Below are 19,879 nucleotides of genomic sequence, written 5' to 3' on the forward strand. Positions count from 1 at the left end.
TAAAGCTGCCTTTATAACTTGCCCGTTTTAAAGCTTTTTAAAATTGATTTTGGATGCTTAACAGGGAAGCTTTCAGTTTTTGTTGGCAAGAACTGACTGCCTCCTCCTACCCTTGATGGATGAACAATAGCGAGTAGTTGAACTTGCATAACCACAGGTTAATTGTCAACCTCTGTTAAAGTAACTGGCCTCAGCTGGGGCAGCAATAGGGTTGCCACTGTTGGCCTGAGCACCTCTGTTGAGATAAGGAAACTGAAGAGGTCTGTCCTATATTGATGCCCAGTGACTTCTGCTTGAGTGGGATAACCAACATTGGGCTCATCTGTGATGCTGCCCGTACGTAAGTAATGGCTGCTTTGAGGAGGTATCAGGATGTGAACAGTGCTCATTGAACCCTATCGTAATGTGGACATTACTACCCCTTGAACAACTGCAATAACAACGATAAGTCAAATGACGTTTTGGGAGGATGATGAAAAACTCAGTTGAAATGGTGGTTTTAGAAGGGCCGTAAAAGAAGAAGATGGAGGAACTTAGAAATAAAATTCGACGGGTCTGCCACCTGCCGAAAATCCTGATTTCGTCCCAACACGGAATTCTGCGGGCCATCGCGAATCCCATGTCTAGCAGGCAGACACAGACATTATATATCTAAGAGGGGAAAGGGAAAATTTGCAGGGAAATTTAAGCATGAGGATGAGGATTTTAGTTGTGAAATAGAGAACCAATATACATCACTTGGTGTTCAGCAGAATATGGGCAGTAAAATTCTGGATGAGCTGAAGCTTTCAAAGGAGATCAGCCAAAGGAAGATTGAATTAGTCGAACCTCAAGGTGACAAGTATGAACGAGAATTTTAACAAATTGGTTGAGTCTGGGCAGAGATGTATGATATTGCAGAGGTGAAAGTAAGCATAGTTGTGATGAAGGGGATATGGAGTTGAGGCTCAACTTGGGACCACACAGAGTGCTGATTTTCAAAAGTATGAAAGGCCTCGAGAATCACAACAGCTTAGAAAAGAGGAGAGAACCTTAATCTATAAACTAAATGCCTTTACAGCACTGCTCCTGTGCATTAACTGAAAAATCTAAAGGGTATAGATTCATGCAGGGAGTAACTGGGGTCACTGTGAAAAGGTAACTATGGTTTTTTTATATTGTAACACATTTGCACGCCTAAAAATATAGCCTTGCAAACACTCTGGCTTCATGTGTGCAATGTGTATCAGGAAATTCCCAAAGTGGTCAACCTGTGGTTTCTGACAACCACCGATAAATCTTGTGAAAAATAATTTGTCTGTAAGTAGATACGGCATTGATTATTGAGCCAAATCTACCCAGTCAACAAATAACAAAACCTGACTCTTGTTGGTTTCCTGTGGGTGGGATTGGTGTCAGGTTATCTTTCAGTCACCATCTGTCAGGTTATGGCTCACAGATGATTTTCTTATCTGTTTTCATTTTCACCCACAGGATCTACTACAGACACGATCTTACGTTTACGCAGAAGAACCAAACCTTGACATTCACAGTTTTATTGGGACATTCACTCGGGTGAGTTAAATTTGGCGACTGTGAAGAAATTGTTCCATACAGGGGTTGGCAATAATTCAATATTTCCCAATGTTATGCCAGATATATTATTGCCATTCCATTTTTAAAAGGTTTTATTGTGAGGGGCTTTCTTCATTTGTTTTATTGTTTGCGTTAACATGGATTTACCCATGTTTTCTGGGCAAATGGTGAAACTTGCTTTTAACTTATTTTTGCCTTTCCAATTTCTCCCATTGTCTCCTGAAGGTGTTGGCAACTTCCTGGCCTACTGTTCCACAGGGACGGGTCGGCCTCTGAATCCTCGCCCAAGTGACCAATATTCATTGGAGAGTTTCAAGGGAATGTGGATTGTTTAGTCAAGCAGAGGAAAGTGCAGCATAGCTATGACAAATGCACTTTTCTCCCAATATTGCAATAGAGATTTGAAAAGAGATCGCTGGATGCAGATCAGGAATGGGAATCCTTTCTGAGTTTTCTTCTCTCCTCACCAGTGACCCTGGAGACAGTTATAGAGCTCACAGGACCATCCTGTTGAGAACAGCTGACTCAGCACTGACTGAGGATCCAGCAACAAAATTCTTCTGGTCCATTTGGCTCAGAGTCTCCAGCTCATCCCTCAGTCATGGGGGAAGCAGGAGTACTTGACTAATTTAACTGATTCTTCTGGAGTGAACTACACAAGAGTGAGCCAATTGTGCTCACCAGTGCCTGGGATTTGGTGGCAAAGAACAGTTGCTTAGCTAGTGCACAATAAAAATTGTCACTTTGTGAGGTAGCAGGAGTGGCACTCTTGCTGAATGTATTCATATTGAAGAGTATACTGCTTTAATTTGCAGCCTGATGTGATACTATTTAGAATCTTTTTGGCAGTTCAGGACTCGCGATGCTTTGAGATTTGACAACTATTTGAATTGGAAGAATAATTCTTGGTTTTGTACATTTTAGGAGGATAGTGACCCACCAGTTAATGAGAGTTTGAGCATCGAGAACACATTGTGGGCCAGTACTGTCATTGCTTCTGGTAAGGTGATTTTCTCTTTCCATTGAGGAACAGGAAAGAAACCTGTGTCTTCCTTGTTTTCCAACTTTTCAAAGCTTTCCTGTAAACCTCTCAATTGCTTCCTGTTGATTCGGTCTTGCTGACTAGTAAATGGGCCTTTCAGGAGAAGCCACCTTCATGGCAACATCCATCACAGACATTTAATATAATATATAATAAGGCTTTGATTCCATATGATTGATCTGCAGAGCATTTTATTGTTTGTTTGCAAGCACATGGTCTGCTGAATTAAATGAGAATAACTTATTGTATGAAAAATGCATGTTTTGCTTCCATCCAGAAGCAAAGAATAGTTTGTCAAATGATTTCAGGAGGATTGTGGCAGCAAAATTCATTTGTATAGCACCACTTCTAAATGCAATATGAAGGCCCATCTGACTTTCACAGGACTAGCTGCTCCTCTGACCATTGCTTGCACAGTCCATGTGGTGTTCTCAGAGTGTGCCCTCTGTGTGTGTTGAAACACATTGATTTGCTGCTATCTTGATATCAACAACCCAACTAGCTGCTGCAATTGGGTGGGCGGAAGTTCCCAGGTGTATGTAGCAGTAACTCAGAAGGGTAGAGCGGATGAGGTGGGAAGCAGGGGATTCACAGCCACACCATTAGCAGCTTTCCCGTCATGCTGCATAGCAGGATGATGGTGAGCTGAAAGTTGAGAACGGGCATTATGCAGGAACATGGCATCACACCCAATGGTTTCAGTAATGAAATGAAATGAGTGAATGAAAATCGCTTATTGTCACAAGTAGGCTTCAATGAAGTTACTGTGAAAAGCCCCTAGTCGCCACATTCCGGCGCCTGTTCAGGGAGGCTGGTACGGGAATTGAACTGTGCTGCTGGCCTGCTTGGTCTGCTTTAAAAGCCAGCGATTTAGCCCAGTGTGCTAAACCAGCCCCTGGTGAGTGTCATGGGCTGTGCTACAGCTGGCACCATGATGTAGAGAAGCATCTCCTCTGCAGGGCTCAGGAGATACAAGCACCCTGCAGGCTCTTCACCGCCCCCCTCCCCCCCCCCCCCAATCCCCCACCCCGCCTCTTAACACTATGTGCCACCTTGTCCTGCAAGAAAGCGGGCAGAATGCCAGTGATTGTGACACGCTGCGTATGGGCAAAAGTGCCTGTAGCAGCTGAATAGCTGAAATTATGTGGAGTCAGTAAAATGTGCGTGTGAGGCTGACGACGTTTGCCAGAGAGTGTTGCTGAGTGAGTGATAGAGGTGTGATGCATTGAGCAGTGTGGGAGGGTGGGTGTTCCGGTGGGCAGGCAACTTCATGTGGAGGTCATTCACTGACCTTGACCACCTAAACGATCCTCTTTTGGACTGATCTGATCTCTTCACACATCTTCTCTACCAAGTAGTACTACACCTGATGCCTGTGTCTCCGTATTTACATTCTGTATTTTATGTTTGCCCTATTATGTATTTTCTTTTCATGTCCGGAATGATCTGTCTGAACTATACGCAGAACAATACTTTTCACTGTACCTCGGTACATGAGACAATAAACAAATCCAATCCAATCCACCCTTTCAGCCAGTCAGTGAGATCCCTTGAAGTGAGAGGAAGAGTATTTTCAGGTGGGAAAAGTTCAAGGTCAGCACAAGTGGCTGTCTAACGACCTAATAATTATGAGGCCACTGGATGTCAAAGATATTCATTTGTGTTCTCCTCTCTGTGGTTAAGCCTGCATAGCAGCAGGTTTCTTCCTGGCTTATGGGTCTCTTAACATTGAAATCCCAGCAAGGTCTGGCGCTGCTGCCATTCTGTGCCATTTGCCATCGCTTGCTGTCAGAAGCAGGGTGGGAGGGAGATGGAAATGGCTTTGAGAGGCTGGCTGGTGCAGGGCAGCCAACTCACGACTCCAAACCTCCATCCTCCTGGGTGAATGGTCATGGCTGACGAGGGTTCATTGGTTAGACTTTCCAAACTACCAAGGCAATGGTCTCTACGGAGTTTTGTAGATAGTGGAGACAAGTGAAAAATGTCCACATAAGGCTTCTTGCACATGGCTCTCATTACTTTGATCAACGAGCAATGTCTCCTATATGCAATCATGTATGAATGGGAGGAACACCCATCTCTGGTCCTCCAGGATGTCCTTTACCTGGTAGATGTGGGGTGAGGATGCCATGTCTAGGCCAGATCAGGTGATGGGCTTAGCAGTTGCCTGCTGCCTATGTGATGGAGAGAAACCTGTAAAGGACATCCTCACTAATTATCACATATCCACTGAGGAGTTGATACCGGCTGCAGGTAATTCTGCTAAGAAAACGGCTGTGATTCAGATGGGGAGAAGGAGGGCTCATCGTTGTTCAACACAGGGTCATGAGGAGCAAAGGCCTGAGCGACAAGAGACAGTGGGGTCTCGGCAACAGCGAGCATTTGCCGAACCATAGGTATATTGCCGGGAGTGCTCTTATCTAGAAATGAGTGAAAGGCAATGCAGGAGGTGCCCTCTTATGTCTCAGCATTTGACTGCTCACATCTACAAGCCAAAAGGACTCTGCAGGAGTAGGAAGGAGCCCCTGGCCTGCAATGAGTAAATGTGTGTCTGGGTGCCATTTAAAAATGGAGCCAGGACCTTCGATCCCATGAGGTGATGGTAGGGTGGCCTACTTCTTGCCCACTTTGCCGTGCAATTGCCCAAGCTCCTCACTGATGCATAACAAATAAGTTCAAAAGGAAAAGATCGTGCATGCTCACCTGTTCCACCACTGAGCAGAAATCATGCTGACACTCGAGCACACTACAGTACTTTGTCATGTGAGAGTACCTTTATGAAATGGGTGTTTATAAATGGGTGTGTATATAAATATCTGTCGTGAGAGTACCTTTAAGAAATGGGTGTTTACTACTGCAGTGATGTCAGAGTGTGGGTGGAGCTGGGCTGTCTGTCAACGTTTTACTTTTGTTTTAGGCTGTTTGCGGCAGGGTTTGTTTTAGTTTCGTTTTCAGTGTTGGAGCTGAAGCCAGACCAAGCAGGTGTACTGCTGTTCTCTCAAGCGGCTGGTTTAGCACACTGGGCTAAATCGCTGGCTTTGAAAGCAGACCAAGGCAGGCCAGCAGCACGGTTCAATTCCCGAACCAGCCTCCCCGAACAGGCGCTGGAATGTGGCGACTAGGGGCTTTTCACTGTAACTTCATTTGAAGCCTACTTGTGACAATACGCGATTTTCATTTCATTTCAAAAGACAACTTTTGATCATTTGGTGAATTCAGAATTATAAATGTTTTCAGTAGTGACTTTAACCTGATGTGCTTCTGGTAAAAGGTGTTTAAGTCTTATGGATGTTAAAAGGAAAGCTTAAAGGTTTAATTAGTGTCGTAAGGTCTTTGGGGGTTGTATTTGAATTAATGGTTGCTAAGATATTCACTGTATGTTTTAAAAAGGTTAACTTGAGTTCATAGAATAAACATTGTTTTACTTTAAGAAATACTTTTCGATTTCTGCTGTACGACACCTGTAGAGTGGGCCTTGTGCTTCCCATATCACAATCTATTAAAAGTTGTGGGTCAGGTGAACTCCATGTTACACTCTGGGGTTCTCTAAACCCTGGCCCATAACAGCTTAGTCTCCAGAATGGAAAATTGTACCCAGCATTTTCTGATATTTTCAATACAATTTAGCCAAAAAGCTTTGTCCAGGTCAAAATCCAGGATTTGATGTCTTGCATATTTTTCTAAGTCTATAAATCTGCCGTGGGATAAAACTTTGTTCTTCTTGGAGAAGAGAAGGTTGAGAGGAGATTCGATAAGAGGTGTTCAAAATCATGTTGATGGAAGGATAGAGACCGTTTAAGGTGATTGGTAAAAGAAGCAATGCTGACATTTGGATAAGCTGTTTTACACAGCGAGTGGTGGAGTTCTGCAATGCAGTGCCTGGGGATTTGGTGGAGACAGATCGTGACTTTAAAAAGAGGATTGGACAATTATCAGAAGAGAAAATGTTTGCAGGGCAACAAGAAAAGGCAAGGAGTGGGACAAGGCGAGTTTCTCTTGCAGAGAGCTGGCACAGACACCACAGGCTAAATGACCTCTTCCTCTGCTGTAATCATTCTGTGATTCTTATATAAATCTCACAGCTGTCACCTCCTCAGCTACTTCATTCTATTCAGCCCTCTTAAATATTTTGCTTTTGTTCCATTACTGAGTAAGAATCCTTCCTCCCTACACATGTTGATAGCTGCAATGTGTTTCCGGCATTTTGAAATTTCTTGTTGGATAAGTGAGTGATATTATCAGATTTACTGGGTGGGTTTCTCCGGCCTCCCAGTCGCGTGTTTCTTGGCGGCGCGCCGTTCACTGGTGGGATTCCGTGCTCCCGCCGCTGTCAATGGGAATTCCCATTGAAGCCACCCCATGCTGCCGGGAAATCCGCAGGGAGGGTGCGCTCCCTACGGGATCAGAGATTCCGCCGCCAGCGAATGGCTGGAGGCTGGAGAGATCGGGCCTAAAAAAGCAGGATTCTCCGTTTGGGAGATCAACCTCTCTCCGGCATACAATTGCTCCTGGTCTGTGTTGGTGCTAGGAGCGGCGCCCCGGAGCCATTCGCTCTCCCTTGCCATGCTAATTTGTACATGGCGGGGAGCTCTCCGGATTCTGTTCTGAATCCCGCTATTGGGCTGTCAGTTTGCGTGGCTGGCTCCTCCTCCCCCCACCCCCCACAATGCAAATCTAGCCCTCCCTCTCCAACGTCACTGGCAAGAAATGACATCCCACCTACATCACTCCCACCCTAACCATGGGAATTGCTGAGTCATCAGAATGTTTTTTGACTGAGGCATGATTCTCCACCAATTGGGAACTCCGCCACGGGCAGCGGAGTATCCCACTCCTATATTTCACTTATCGCTGTGCATTATCAGTGGTCCAGTGAGTGGGCCTCTTGCGACAGCCAGCATGCAGCCATAGTACATGCCTCTTTCACCACTTACCCAATGTGTATTCCAGTAAATAATCATGTCCCCGGTATTTTGTTCGCTGTATGCTGTACAGCCCTAAAATAAGATAATACAGCTCAGTGTTAAAATTGTGTTAACAAAATGTCAAAGCTTTGCTCTTAATAATGACCTTCTATTCTCTTGAAGCGTGACTGTGTTGAAAGACACTGCAGGCTCTGTGTTCCCCCTTACACAGTAGTTAAATTGCAAGGTCACTTGTGATAGAGCAGTTGGGTAATTACTCCATTCTGATTTACAAATCCTGAAATGCCTCTTTGTTCAAATTGCCATGTGTGGATTGCTGATGCAGTGAAACCTGCAGGAGTTCCCTTGACTGATGCAGACACAAAATCCCCAGTACTTTGTGACATTAACATTGAACTATTTTAGCCATTCCCATTTTGTCTTTCCTTTTGCTGTATATTTTCAATCTTTACCACCCTACCCCATCTCAACCTCTTTCTCTTCTTCCCATCTTTTTGTACCATTTCCCAACCCCAGGAATATTGTTGCCAATTGAATTATCCTTACTGCTGCTAGCTGAGATTGACTAACTTGACAAATGCCTGTGATCAAACCTGGGTCTTTTCTAAGCGGTCTAACCCTATGCATTTTCAAACCTTTTACAACTTTTTATCCATTTACAATGGGGCGTGTTATGTGCCAGGGATTAGAGAACCCCAAAGTGTATCATGGCGTTCACCTGACACACAACTTTTAATAGATTGTGGTATGGGGAGCAAACGGCCCACTCTACAAGTGTGGTACAGCAGAAATCGAGAAGTATTTTTTAAAGCAAAACAATGTTTATTCTATGAACTCAAGTTAACCTTTTTAAAACATACAGTGAACATCTTAGCAACCATTAATTCAAATACAACCCCCAAAGACTACAACACTAAGTAAACCTTTAAGCTTTCCTTTTTAACATCCATACGACTTAAAAACAAAACCTTTATCAGAAGCACATCAGGTTAAAGTCACTACTGAAAATATTTATAATTCTGAATTCATCAAATGATCAAGAGATAGTCTTTTGATGGCAGAGAGAACAGCAGTACACCTGCTTGGTCTGGCTTCAGCTCCAACACTGAAAACATACCCTGCAGCCTGCTCAAAAACGAAAGTAAAAAGCTGACTGACAGCCCAGCTCCACCCACTCTCTGACATCACTGCCGTAGTAAACACCCATTTCTGAAAGGTACTCTCACTACAGATATTTATATGCACACCTCTTTATAAACACCGATTTCTTAAAGGTACTCTCACATGATAAGCGGCACGTTGGTACAGTGGTTAGCACTGCTGCCTCACAGCACCAGAGACCCGGGTTCAATTCCATCATTGGGTGATTGTCTGTGTGGAGTTTGCACTTTCTCCCCTTGTCGACGTGGATTTCCTCCAGGTGCTTCAGTTTCCTCTTGCAGTCCAAAGATGTGCAGGTTAGGTGGGGTTACATGGATAGGGTGGAGGAGTGGGCCCACGTTCGGGTGCTCTTTTAGAGGGTCAATTCGGACTTGATGGGGCTGAATGGCCTCCTGCTGCACTGCAGGAATTCTATCACATTGACCATTATAGTACCCACTGAGCCTGTGGAGCAGAATGATTTGGCCTGTCAAAGAACAAAGAAATGTACAGCACAGGAACAGGTCCTTCGGCCCTCCAAGCCCGTGCCGACCATGCTGCCCGACTAAACTACAATCTTCTACACTCCCTGGGTCCATATCCCTCTATTCCGATCCTATTCATGTATTTGTCAAGATGCCCCTTAAATGTCACTATCGTCCCTGCTTCCACCACCTCCTCCGGTAGCGAGTTCCAGGCACCCACTACCCTCTGCGTAAAAAACATGCCTCGTACATCTACTCTAAACCTTGCCCCTCTCACCTTAAACCTATGCCCCCTAGTAATTGACCCCTCTACCCCGGGGAAAAGCCTCTGACTATCCACTCTGTCTATGCCCCTCATAATTTTGTAGACCTGTATCAGGTCGCCCCTCAACCTCCTTCGTTCCAGTGAGAACAAACCGAGTTTATTCAACCGCTCCTCACAGCTAATGCCCTCCATACCAGGCAACATTCTGGTAAATCTCTTCTGCACCCTCTCTAAAGCCTCCACATCCTTCTGGTAGTGTGGCGACCAGAATTGAACACTATACTCCAAGTGTGGCCTAACTAAGGTTCTATACAGCTGCAACATGACTTGCCAATTCTTATACTCAATGCCCCGGCCAATGAAGGAAGCATGTCATTTAGAATAGTTTACGTCTGACTCTGGGACTTGCTTATCTGTGTTTTCTGATGTAATCTCTTTTCAAGGTACTGCAGTGGGTGTTGTTATCTACACAGGCAAAGAGATGCGAAGTGTTATGAATACCTCACATCCAAAGAACAAGGTACAGTTTGAAAATCTTAGGCTAGAAAATGGTTAGCAATAAATTCCGCAGTTCTCTCTCTATGTAAAGAGTAACACTTGAGGCATTTCTCCCAATACTTTTGATAATGTTTATTTTTAGTGAAGTTATGCTTCATGAAAATTTAGATTTTTTGACAAATAGTGGTGAAAACCATTCCCCATTCATAATGACAATATCTAAACACCAGCATTTAGAAAAGGTGCCACAGTATTTATACAAACGTTTCCCAAATCCTAAGTTGAAAGGAGTGAGAATGTTTTTGCTCATCTGATAGGATGTGTAAACACTGTGAAAAATGTATGCACTTATATGCCTACTGCCTATTGATGTCAATGAAATTTTAAAGTAAAAACACTGGATGGAGGTTTTGGGGAATGTTTGAGCTGTTTGGGATATTTCTGCTCCTCGAGAAACCTGGGATCGGCAAGAAATCCCACGAAAAGGTCATGGGTTCCAGCTGCTGGGTTTACTCCATTCGAGGAAAACAAAACAACTGTACAGTCCAAAAGGAAATGCTCGAGAATATCAAAAATGTAATATGCTATGCACCAGGCCAGATAAAGATTTGTGGGACTGTGTTCAAATTCAGCTTTCAACATTAATCTCTTGTCAGTCAGCTGCAAGAGTCCTTTTGGGGAAGTGTGTTTTGGGCAGCTTTCGTCCGTTCATAGTGGGGATAGGTCTGTCTAAACACATTGTTCATTTGATGCACAAAGGGCACAGAGTGTCAGAGTTGGATAAATATCACATTGGTGAATGCTGTTCAGAGGTTGGGATTAAGTGCAAACTAGAGAGAATTTTGCTCTGTCTCACAGTGCTGTGTTTGTCCTAGGAAGTTCTCGACTGAGGGAATTTTTGGGACAGTCAGTATTCCATTCCTCAGTCATAATGTTCCTCAGGGAAGAGGGCAGCACGGTAGCATAGTGGTTAGATCAGTTGCTTCACAGCTCCAGGGTCCCAGGTTCGATTCCGGGCTTGGGTCACTGTCTGAGCGGAGTCTGCACATTCTCCCCGTGTCTGCATGGGTTTCCTCTGGGTGCTCCGGTTTCCTCCCACAGTCCAAAGGTGTGCGGGTTAGGTGGATTGGCCATGCTAAATTGCCCTTAGTGGGGAGGGGATACTCGGTTACGGGAATAGGGTGGAGGTTTGGGCTTGGGTAGGGTGCTCTTTCCAAGGGCCGGTGCAGACTCGATGGGCTGAATGGCCTCCTTCTGCACTGTAAATTCTATGAAATAACCACCACCTTGGTGAGTACGGAACTTAAAAAGAAACCTATCTGCAAAGAGCTAATGATTACATTTGAAAATAATGGATGGAAAATGCTTTGCAGCTTGTGATTGACAAAATTGAATTCAACTCGTTTTAAATATGACTGGCCTGCCTCTCAATGGCACACCTCCTTTTTCTGATCCATAGGTTGAAATTTCCCTGGCTTCCCAACATGCAAGCTAAAATTACCAATGTTAAGCATCCCCTTCAAGTTACTATGATTTTTTTTGAAGGTTTAAGTTGTTTATTTTTCATGTGGGTGACTGAGGAGTTTCTCCCATATACTTACCACAAGATGGCAGCAGGAGTAACATCAAGACCGGTCTTATGAGTGGGAATGGAACCATGGTCACTGTTTGCTATGAAATTGATTCCAGAATTAGAAATTATGCCACCATACAAATCTCATTTAAAAAAAATGGACACCATGATCAAATGATATCCTGGTGCCTCTTGTTAGCTGGTAACTTTGATTGAACCACTCTTGTGTCATTATTCTTGATCACAAGCAAGGTAGCTGCCGGTTCTCACAGATAATAAAATTGAATGGTATTAATGTACCTACTGGCGCCGTAACATTATTTCATATCGAATTCTTATTGTGGAGAAAATGCTGTGGAGCCTTAAATTTGTGGATATACATGTGAAGAAACAATTTTGTTGATTCTTTTTTTCTCTAGATGGGGCTATTTGATCTGGAGGTGAATTGTTTAATGAAGATCCTGTTTGTTGCCTTGGTGGTGTTGTCGCTCGTCATGATTTCCCTGCAGCACTTCAGGGGTCGCTGGTATCTCCACTTGTTCCGCTTTTTCCTTCTGTTTTCCCACATAGTTCCAATCAGGTAAATGCGCCAATTGAATTTGGTCTGTTTCTATCTGACAGTAGCAACCATAGTTTCCAATTTTCCTTTTATGTCCTTTGCCGCATTAATTTATATATTATACATATCCTCCAATTTGGTATCTTCCACAAATTTTGATCTATTTTGCCAATTTCTGAGTTTAGATCATTTACATGCATGTGGTAGACAACAGTGGTCTCAGCACAGATGAGGACTCCATTACCACTACACAAAGAGTAGGGGTAACATAGTGGTGTGGTACACATGAACTTTCAGAAGGTCTTCAAAATGCACAAGCAAATTTAGGACACGACTCGAGGCACAGGTTACAGAATGGATTGAAAAATGGGTACGAGACAGAAAGTAGGAGTTAAGGAATGTATCACAGACTGACAGAGAGTAAGTGATTGATTTGGGCACGATCCAATGGCCATCCTGTGCCGGAAAAGCAGCTCGCCGCGGCGCAGCGTGGCCTATAAAAGCCGGGAAACCTCACTCCCAGGATCTCCCTGATTCGCAATGCCGTTGCAATGTAAATCCCGCACATTGTGACGGGATCGCTTTTTGGCAAATCTGCATATTAGAGCAAGACAGCTAGTCTCACTCTAATGTGCAGATTCCCGAGGTACCTGAGGCTTTGGGATTCATTCCCTTTGCCTTGGAGACTTTGGTTGAGCACTGCTCAGCACTGGTATCTACAAACAGTCTTCTTGGCCTTTTGGCTAAGATCAAGTGTCTGTAGATTGAGCCTTTGGGTTCAGATCTGGTATGTCTCTCTTGTGGGGACCATGAATTGGATTCAATTTGAATTAGTTTTTTGGAGCAGGCGAGGAGCTGGGTTCGGGGTTCGCCCCTGACCCACACTCTGAGCCCTGGCTTGGTAACTCAGAAAAGGAAAAATTAAAAAATGTTTTTTTTAAAAAATCTACAAACAGGGACCAGACAAAATGGCACTTGTAGGGGTCTCCCAGATTGGAGGCCCCCAGCTGCATGCTATTTGGGCAGGGCGGTGCCATCTGGGCACCTTGGTGGTGCCATCTGGGTGCCAACCTGGCACTGCCAAGGTGGCCAGGTGGCTTTGCCAGCTGGCATGGGAACTGCCAAGCTGGCATTTTTTGCCATTTAACAATGGCATCCTGATATTTCGCTACACTGGGGAGCTCCACTCGCCGGAACAAAATGGGGCTATGTGCGGCCTCAGCTGTATGTTCCATGCTGAGGCCCTTTATGCAATGCAAGTCGCGTTGAATACCCATGTGTTTCTTGGCACTGCGAGTGCCGGGAAACACGCAAGTAAATGCACTCGCTATGGGACTTTGTTCCCATTTGGTTGAATCGAGCCCCAAAACTTAGACATCAGAGCTACATTGTTCAAATTTGAAGATGCTATCAAGTTGGAGGAAGTAGCTTTAATGCAGAAGACCACCCCAAAAAGACAGATGACGTAAACGGGCTTGCAAAGTGGACAGATAAATGGCAAATGAAATTCAGTACAACAAAATATGTGCTGGTATATTTTTGTGGGAGGAATAAGAAGCCACTCATTATTTGGCAGATAAGACTTAAAAACGATAGAGGTGTAAAGAGATCTGGGAGTATACTTGTACCGATCACTAAATGTAGCAACAACAAATAGTTTAGCCTGAAAGTCTAAAGAAAATATTTGGGTTTGTTTCTGGTGGAATTGAAAACCAAATCAGGAGGGTAATGTTATATTTGCATAGAACTTTGGTTGAAACAGACTTGCAACATTCTGGTCCATCTGCTATAAAAGGCATATAGAAAGCAAGATTTCCCAACTGGTTCTACAGTTCAACTCGCACTCAGCTTTACTTATTTTCATTGGAATCCTACACCCTTTCAGAGGGAGTCATTCATCCCTGACAGAAAATATACTGAAGCACTGACAGTGCAGGAAAGATTTACAAAGATGTTACCAGGATTGAGAGAATGCAATTATTAGCAAAAAGTTGAGCTGGGAATTTAGCCTAAGTACTTTGTAATTATCTCCAGACAAAAAGAGAAGACCTGATTGCCTCGGTGATCTTGCTAAACTGGAGAGTTCTGCCGAGTGGAGCTCCCGACTGTACAAAACGGGGCTATGTGCGGCCTAGGCCACACGTTCCCCGGTCAGGTCCCTTATAGAAGGTGAGTCTCGTTGAATAGCCATGTGTTTGTCGGCACTGTGAGCACCAGGAAACAAGTGGCTAAAAGCGCTCACTTGGGGGACTTTGTTCCCGTTTGAGAGAATCACGTCCCATATTTAGAAGGAATTCCATCTGAGGTTGGTTGTTTAAAAAAAAGCAATGTTGAGACAGCAATATGTCACTGTTCTACAACATTGTCATTCCTTATCCTTGTATACCTATATAGAGGGCAGCACAGTGACCAGGGACCCGGGTTCAATTCCATTTTGGGTGACTGTCTGTGTGGAGTTTGCACTTTCCCCCCATGTCTTCGTGGAATAACTCTGGGTGTTCTGCTTTCCACCCACAGTGCAAAGATGTACAGGTTAGGTGGATTGACCATGCTAAATTGCCCCTCAGTGTCTAAAAAGATTAGGTGCGATTACAGGGATAGGGTGGGGGTGTGGGCCTGCGTAGCGTGCTCTTTCAGAGGGTTGATGCAGACTCGAGGGGCCAAATGCCCTCCTTCTGCATTGTAGGGATTCTATGATTCTAAAAAAGATCCCGAAGAAATTGTTTTGAGTACTTCTGTATTTCTGTTCCTTTCTTTTGGTCTTTTCCTGGTCCCTTCATGAAGGAGTTCACTTTGGGAATGGTTCCTGTCAGGAAAAATAGCTCCCTTTGCCCCAACAGCACCTTTCCCAGTGGTCCTTTCTTTATGCATCTATCTTGGTGGTGAGTGACGGCAGTCTAATTTTCATGGAAGGGACCATAGTTGAGGCTGAACAAAGGTCAGCTGACCAGTCCACATCTAACAAGGATTGGAGTACACGTTCTGGCTGCTTGCATCCTCCCAAACCCGGCTGTGCTAATTGTATGGCTGCTGGAGCCTAGCCAGCTGAAATTAGTCATCTTAGCGCAGACTATTGTATAAACCCAGGACCCTCCTGGTTTGTTTTGAAGGTACAGCTATTCATTGCACAAGCTTGGTGAACTATCAAAGGGGCTCTGTTTTTGTTTTAGAGTGAACTCAGAAATTTCCTGAATAGATGGGCTCCATTCCTCAATCAAAGGCTGATGCACAATTGACTGCTGTGTCTGCCCATGTATGGGATGTAAATAGAGGATGAGTTAAGGCAGCATGTTTGTAATGCTTTTGCTAATAACTTGTTAATGGCTGGTTAGGCTTTGCAGTTCTATGCTAACAAACTAATCTGGCAGGGCGACCGTTCCGATTTTGCATCTTAATATTTATAGATATTTCCATTTAGTCTAAATACACCTAACAAAACATTTAGTGACATCTGCAATAACATTTGTATGTATACTAATTTTAAGTTCTGTCAGTAATGCTTTTACATAATCATGTGCACATCCCAGCTGAGAACACCAAATATTTGCCTGAGAAATATGTTTCATTAGGTTCTACTGGCTTGCTGGGACGATTTGTATAAAGAACACAGACCGTGGGCTGGATTATATCTTATCTGATCCACCATGGGAAAAGTGGAAGCTAGAAATCACCCACACACTGGAGATTTAATCCACAGTGCACCTGCAATACCATGGAAAGGTTTGCCACCCAGACGCCAGCCTGATTGCCAGTCTTGACTTCCAATTGGACAGGGAACAGTTTATGATCTTTTTGAGGTTATGATTCTTTTTGTGCTTCCCCTCACAGATTCCCAACACTTGACATGCTACCCTCCCACTCCAACTCCCCATGATCTCCCAGTAGACAATCTGCTCTTTATATCCTCGATACGAATCATGTCCCATGCAGGCGAGTCATCACCATCATCTGATCCAGCAGGACTCCCGCCTACAATCTCCCCATCTGTCTCATTGCAGGACAAACTTGAACACTACTGGCATGAGTGGGCACAGTCTGCCGGATTCATGCCCGAGCCGAGAAACCTAATAACATATGAGGAGAGAGAAAATAGCGCATCTGTGACCTCAATTATGCACTTGTGTACTGCTGACTGGAATATACCACACAGATCACCTGTGCAGCCCCGAAATGAGCCGCTGGCATAGACGTTCAGAGCAGCAGTGGCTTTAAGGCTACAGACAATGGATGACCTCCAACTCTATATGGTGTAACTCTTACATCACTTGGAACAGGTGCTGCACTGTCCCACGGGACATACGTCGTCTTCTCCGGCACTGGACCTTTGACATCTGGAGGTTGAAAATTCTTCACCGGAATACCTGTGGCCAGTGGTGCCTCCACCGAGGTTCCGTCACCTGTGGCCCTGCTCCTGGAAGAGTAAAGGGCACTGTTTCTCCCTCCTCTGCAAGGTGCTGTACCTGGCCTTGGGCAGTGGCACATTGATGTCACTGTTGCTGGTCGATCACAATCAAAAGAATTGCCAGCTCGACTGGCTCCATCATTCTCCAGAATCAAAAACGGAAAGGAAGAGAACATCAAAGTGAGCGATGAGGAGTCCTGACAATTCCCTGACCCTCAGCCATCACAGGATCTGGGACATCCACCCATGCGCATCCCCCTATGTGAGTGCTTTTCCACTGAGACTCATTCCCTCCCCTGTCACACAATAGCCACTTTCCTCTCAACTTCACCTAAATGAAGCGCTTTGACCCTTGAGCCTCGGTGGGCCACATAACTCCCCCAAGAGTGAGGAGTGATGGCAGTTGAGTGCATTCAATGGACCTGCATTCTAACCTCACGGGGAAACAATGAAACAACGACCGATGAATAATCATTGAGAGGGGAACTCCTGGCAGGAGGGCTCGCTAATGATATTAAAACGTATTAAAATGAGGTTCCCGGCCTTCCTTGCCATTTTTCCCATTACACCACCGACATGCGGCCTGGAAATCGTGCCGGCAAGAATCATGTTTTATGATTCTTGCCAAATTTTCCGCCTGTGTTGCCCTTCCCGCTGACGGCTGACGTGGGGTCAAAATCGCTCCAGTATTGTAATATTTCCGTTGAGTTGCCTAGCTGCCAGAAAATCATCAGAACAAGGCTCATGCATGAATACATGTTTGTTTGGGTGAAGTACCAGAAGATACCTGAAATGTATGTCAGCATGCCTTTGAAGAGTGGAGGGGAGGAAAGGATTTCCACACGGACCCCGAGTATATTTGCATTTTAGGATGTTACCAGTTCCACTAAATCTTATTTGAATTTGTCCATTAAAAATTGGAAACCATGCTGGAAATTGTTCTATCACAGGAGCATTGAAACTTGTGTAACATTTTACATTTCCAGCCAAAAAATTATTGGTCAAACACTAATTCCGATACTGGAAGGAATCTTCACGTGTTCAATGCAGTCAGTGAGTACACAGTTGTTTATTTGGCCAAATGTGTTGAGGTCTTTTGTTCTCTAATCCACACAGTATACGTGTCAACCTGGACATGGGAAAGATGGTTTACAGCTTGATGATTCGGAAAGACTCTAAAATCCCTGGCACGTTGGTACGAGCCAGCACCATTCCAGAGCAACTCGGGAGAATTTCTTACGTTCTCACAGACAAGACAGGTAATGGCATTCAGATGCCCATCCACGAGCACTTTCAAGGTTAACAAGGTCATGGAGAGGCTATGGAAGAGAGCTCACTGGTCAGGGGAAAGGAATCAAAAAGCTGAGGCTCTTCATCAAAGCAAAGAAGGCTGCAAGAAGATTGACGTTGAGAAAGGCTTTGCTAAAGTAAATTTGGACAAACTTCCATTTTCAATACTCAGTGAGTCAGCAGTTAGTTGGGCATAAAGTTAAGATGATTGCAAAAAGAATAAAGGAAGAGATGATAAGATTTTTTACACCGAGGTAAGATTTGGAATACAGGAGAAGCAGAACCTGTCATGGTTTTTAAAAGGAAAGTGGATGAAAATTTGAAAAACAAGGATTTGAAAGGGTATAGAGTACAGGTTTAGGTAGATAGCTTTTTCAGAGAACTGATGCAGGCACAGTGGGCGAAATGACCTCCTTCAGTGCAATAAAATTGTATGACCTGGATTTACTGAGAGCATTGATGTGTAATACCGCATCCTATACTGTCACAGCTACTTGCTACTAATAAGCTACTCGTCTCTGAAGAAGGATAAAGGGTTTTGAATAAAATCTAAGACAAAATAAACATAGAGCAATCCCCTAAGGAAGTGAAACAGTTAATATTGTTTTCTGTTGCTGTTCCTTAAATTACTATGTTACCTTCTTCCTTCAGGCAGCTTTTTAGTCTGTGATCGCTAGACCAAAATATTATTGCAGGCTTGAATTTTGTTGCTTTAAAGATGCAGAAATTCCCTTTTATGTTCTTTGGTGCTTTATAACCCTTCATGGAAAACTAATGAAGTTTCTCATAAATGAATAGATCACTGTTTTTAATGTTGTGAATTTGGACCTTAGGAAAGCTAGGGTGAGTGACAAAGGGATTATGGAGTTCTTTGCTTTCCCTTCTTGAGGGGAAATAGCCTCTGGTCAGAAATATTTTACTGTTTCCCAATTCTTCTGCTGGCAAATAAGGAGAGAACATATCTGATGAACGGGGAAGGAGGCATATAAAGTTAGAGACTCAGATTTACTAATCATTAAAAGTAGGACAATAGGTTGGTGAAGCTTTACTAAGATACACATAGGCTGCTAGACTTCTAAATGGGACACAGAATTCAAAAGCAAAGTTGTAGGCCGGAATTCTTCGGCCTTTCGCTGGCAGCGGATTTCTCTGGTCCCGCTGGCAGCGCACCTTTCCCGGCGATGTGGTGTGGCTTCAGTGGGAAATCTCATTGACAGCGGCCGGAGCAGCGAATCCAAGCTCCTCCTGCCGGCGAGAAACACATAGGTGGGAGGCCAGAGAATCCTGCCCGTAATTCTAAACCTAGACAAATCATTGGTTAGGTCAGAGTTAGAGTAGCATGGCTGCCTTGCATTAGGAAATATGTCAAGAAGGTGCAGAAGTGGCTCACTAGGAAAACACAAGGGATGAGGCTGTCTGACGTAACTAGATTGGAAACGTGACACCTCAGATCATTTCCATGTCCTAATCGTATGTTGCTCACATTATTTTAATATGCAAAGTCCCTGGGCAGCATGGTGGCGCAATGGATAGCACTGCTGCCTCACGGCGCCGAGGTCCCGTCCCAGGTTCGATCCCGGCTCTGGGTCACTGGCCGTGTGGAGTTTGCACATTCTCCCCGTGTTTGCGTGGGTTTCGCCCCACAACCCAAAGATGTGCAGGGTAGGTGGATTGGCCACGCTAAATTGTCCCTTAATTGGAAAAAATGAATTGGGTACTCTAAATTTAAAAAAGATATATGCAAAGTCCCTAATTGGACCAAAAGCAAGTTTGATGCCCAATTAATGGTGCCGGCCACTGCTGGGGGACAAGAACTGATTATGGAGTGCAGTGCTCAAAAACAGCGAACAACTATGGCTGGGTTTGTCATTGCCTTGCAGAGTGAATACACCATGCATACAAGTAGGCCAAACGGTTATTTCTAGGTATTTAACCTATTCTGTTCCAGCAGTTGCAAATCTGAGTCATTGCTTGTGCCCCTCTGTATCCATAACCGCGTTTCTCTTCAAGTTTTAATCAGTATCAGGGCAGCACAGTGGCACAGTGGTTAGCACTGCTGTCTCATGGCGCCGAGTTCCCAGGTTCGATCACGGCTCTTGGCCACTGTCTGTGTGGAGTTTTCACA

At 44.3% G+C, this 19,879-nt stretch overlaps 1 protein-coding gene across 1 annotated transcript in view; it reads left to right on the top strand.

The window, feature by feature from the left end:
• atp9a (ATPase phospholipid transporting 9A) overlaps positions 1-19,879 on the top strand; it is a 286,828-nt gene that overhangs the window by 89,931 nt on the left and 177,018 nt on the right. The window contains exons 8-12 of the mRNA XM_072514714.1: positions 1,474-1,554; positions 2,500-2,575; positions 9,876-9,952; positions 11,923-12,083; positions 17,581-17,723. Coding sequence (XP_072370815.1) covers positions 1,474-1,554; positions 2,500-2,575; positions 9,876-9,952; positions 11,923-12,083; positions 17,581-17,723 — 538 coding nt within the window. The remainder of the gene's footprint in view (positions 1-1,473; positions 1,555-2,499; positions 2,576-9,875; positions 9,953-11,922; positions 12,084-17,580; positions 17,724-19,879) is intronic.

The sequence above is a fragment of the Scyliorhinus torazame genome, chromosome 8, assembly GCF_047496885.1.
Source record: "Scyliorhinus torazame isolate Kashiwa2021f chromosome 8, sScyTor2.1, whole genome shotgun sequence".
Classification (NCBI taxonomy): Eukaryota; Metazoa; Chordata; class Chondrichthyes; order Carcharhiniformes; family Scyliorhinidae; genus Scyliorhinus; species Scyliorhinus torazame.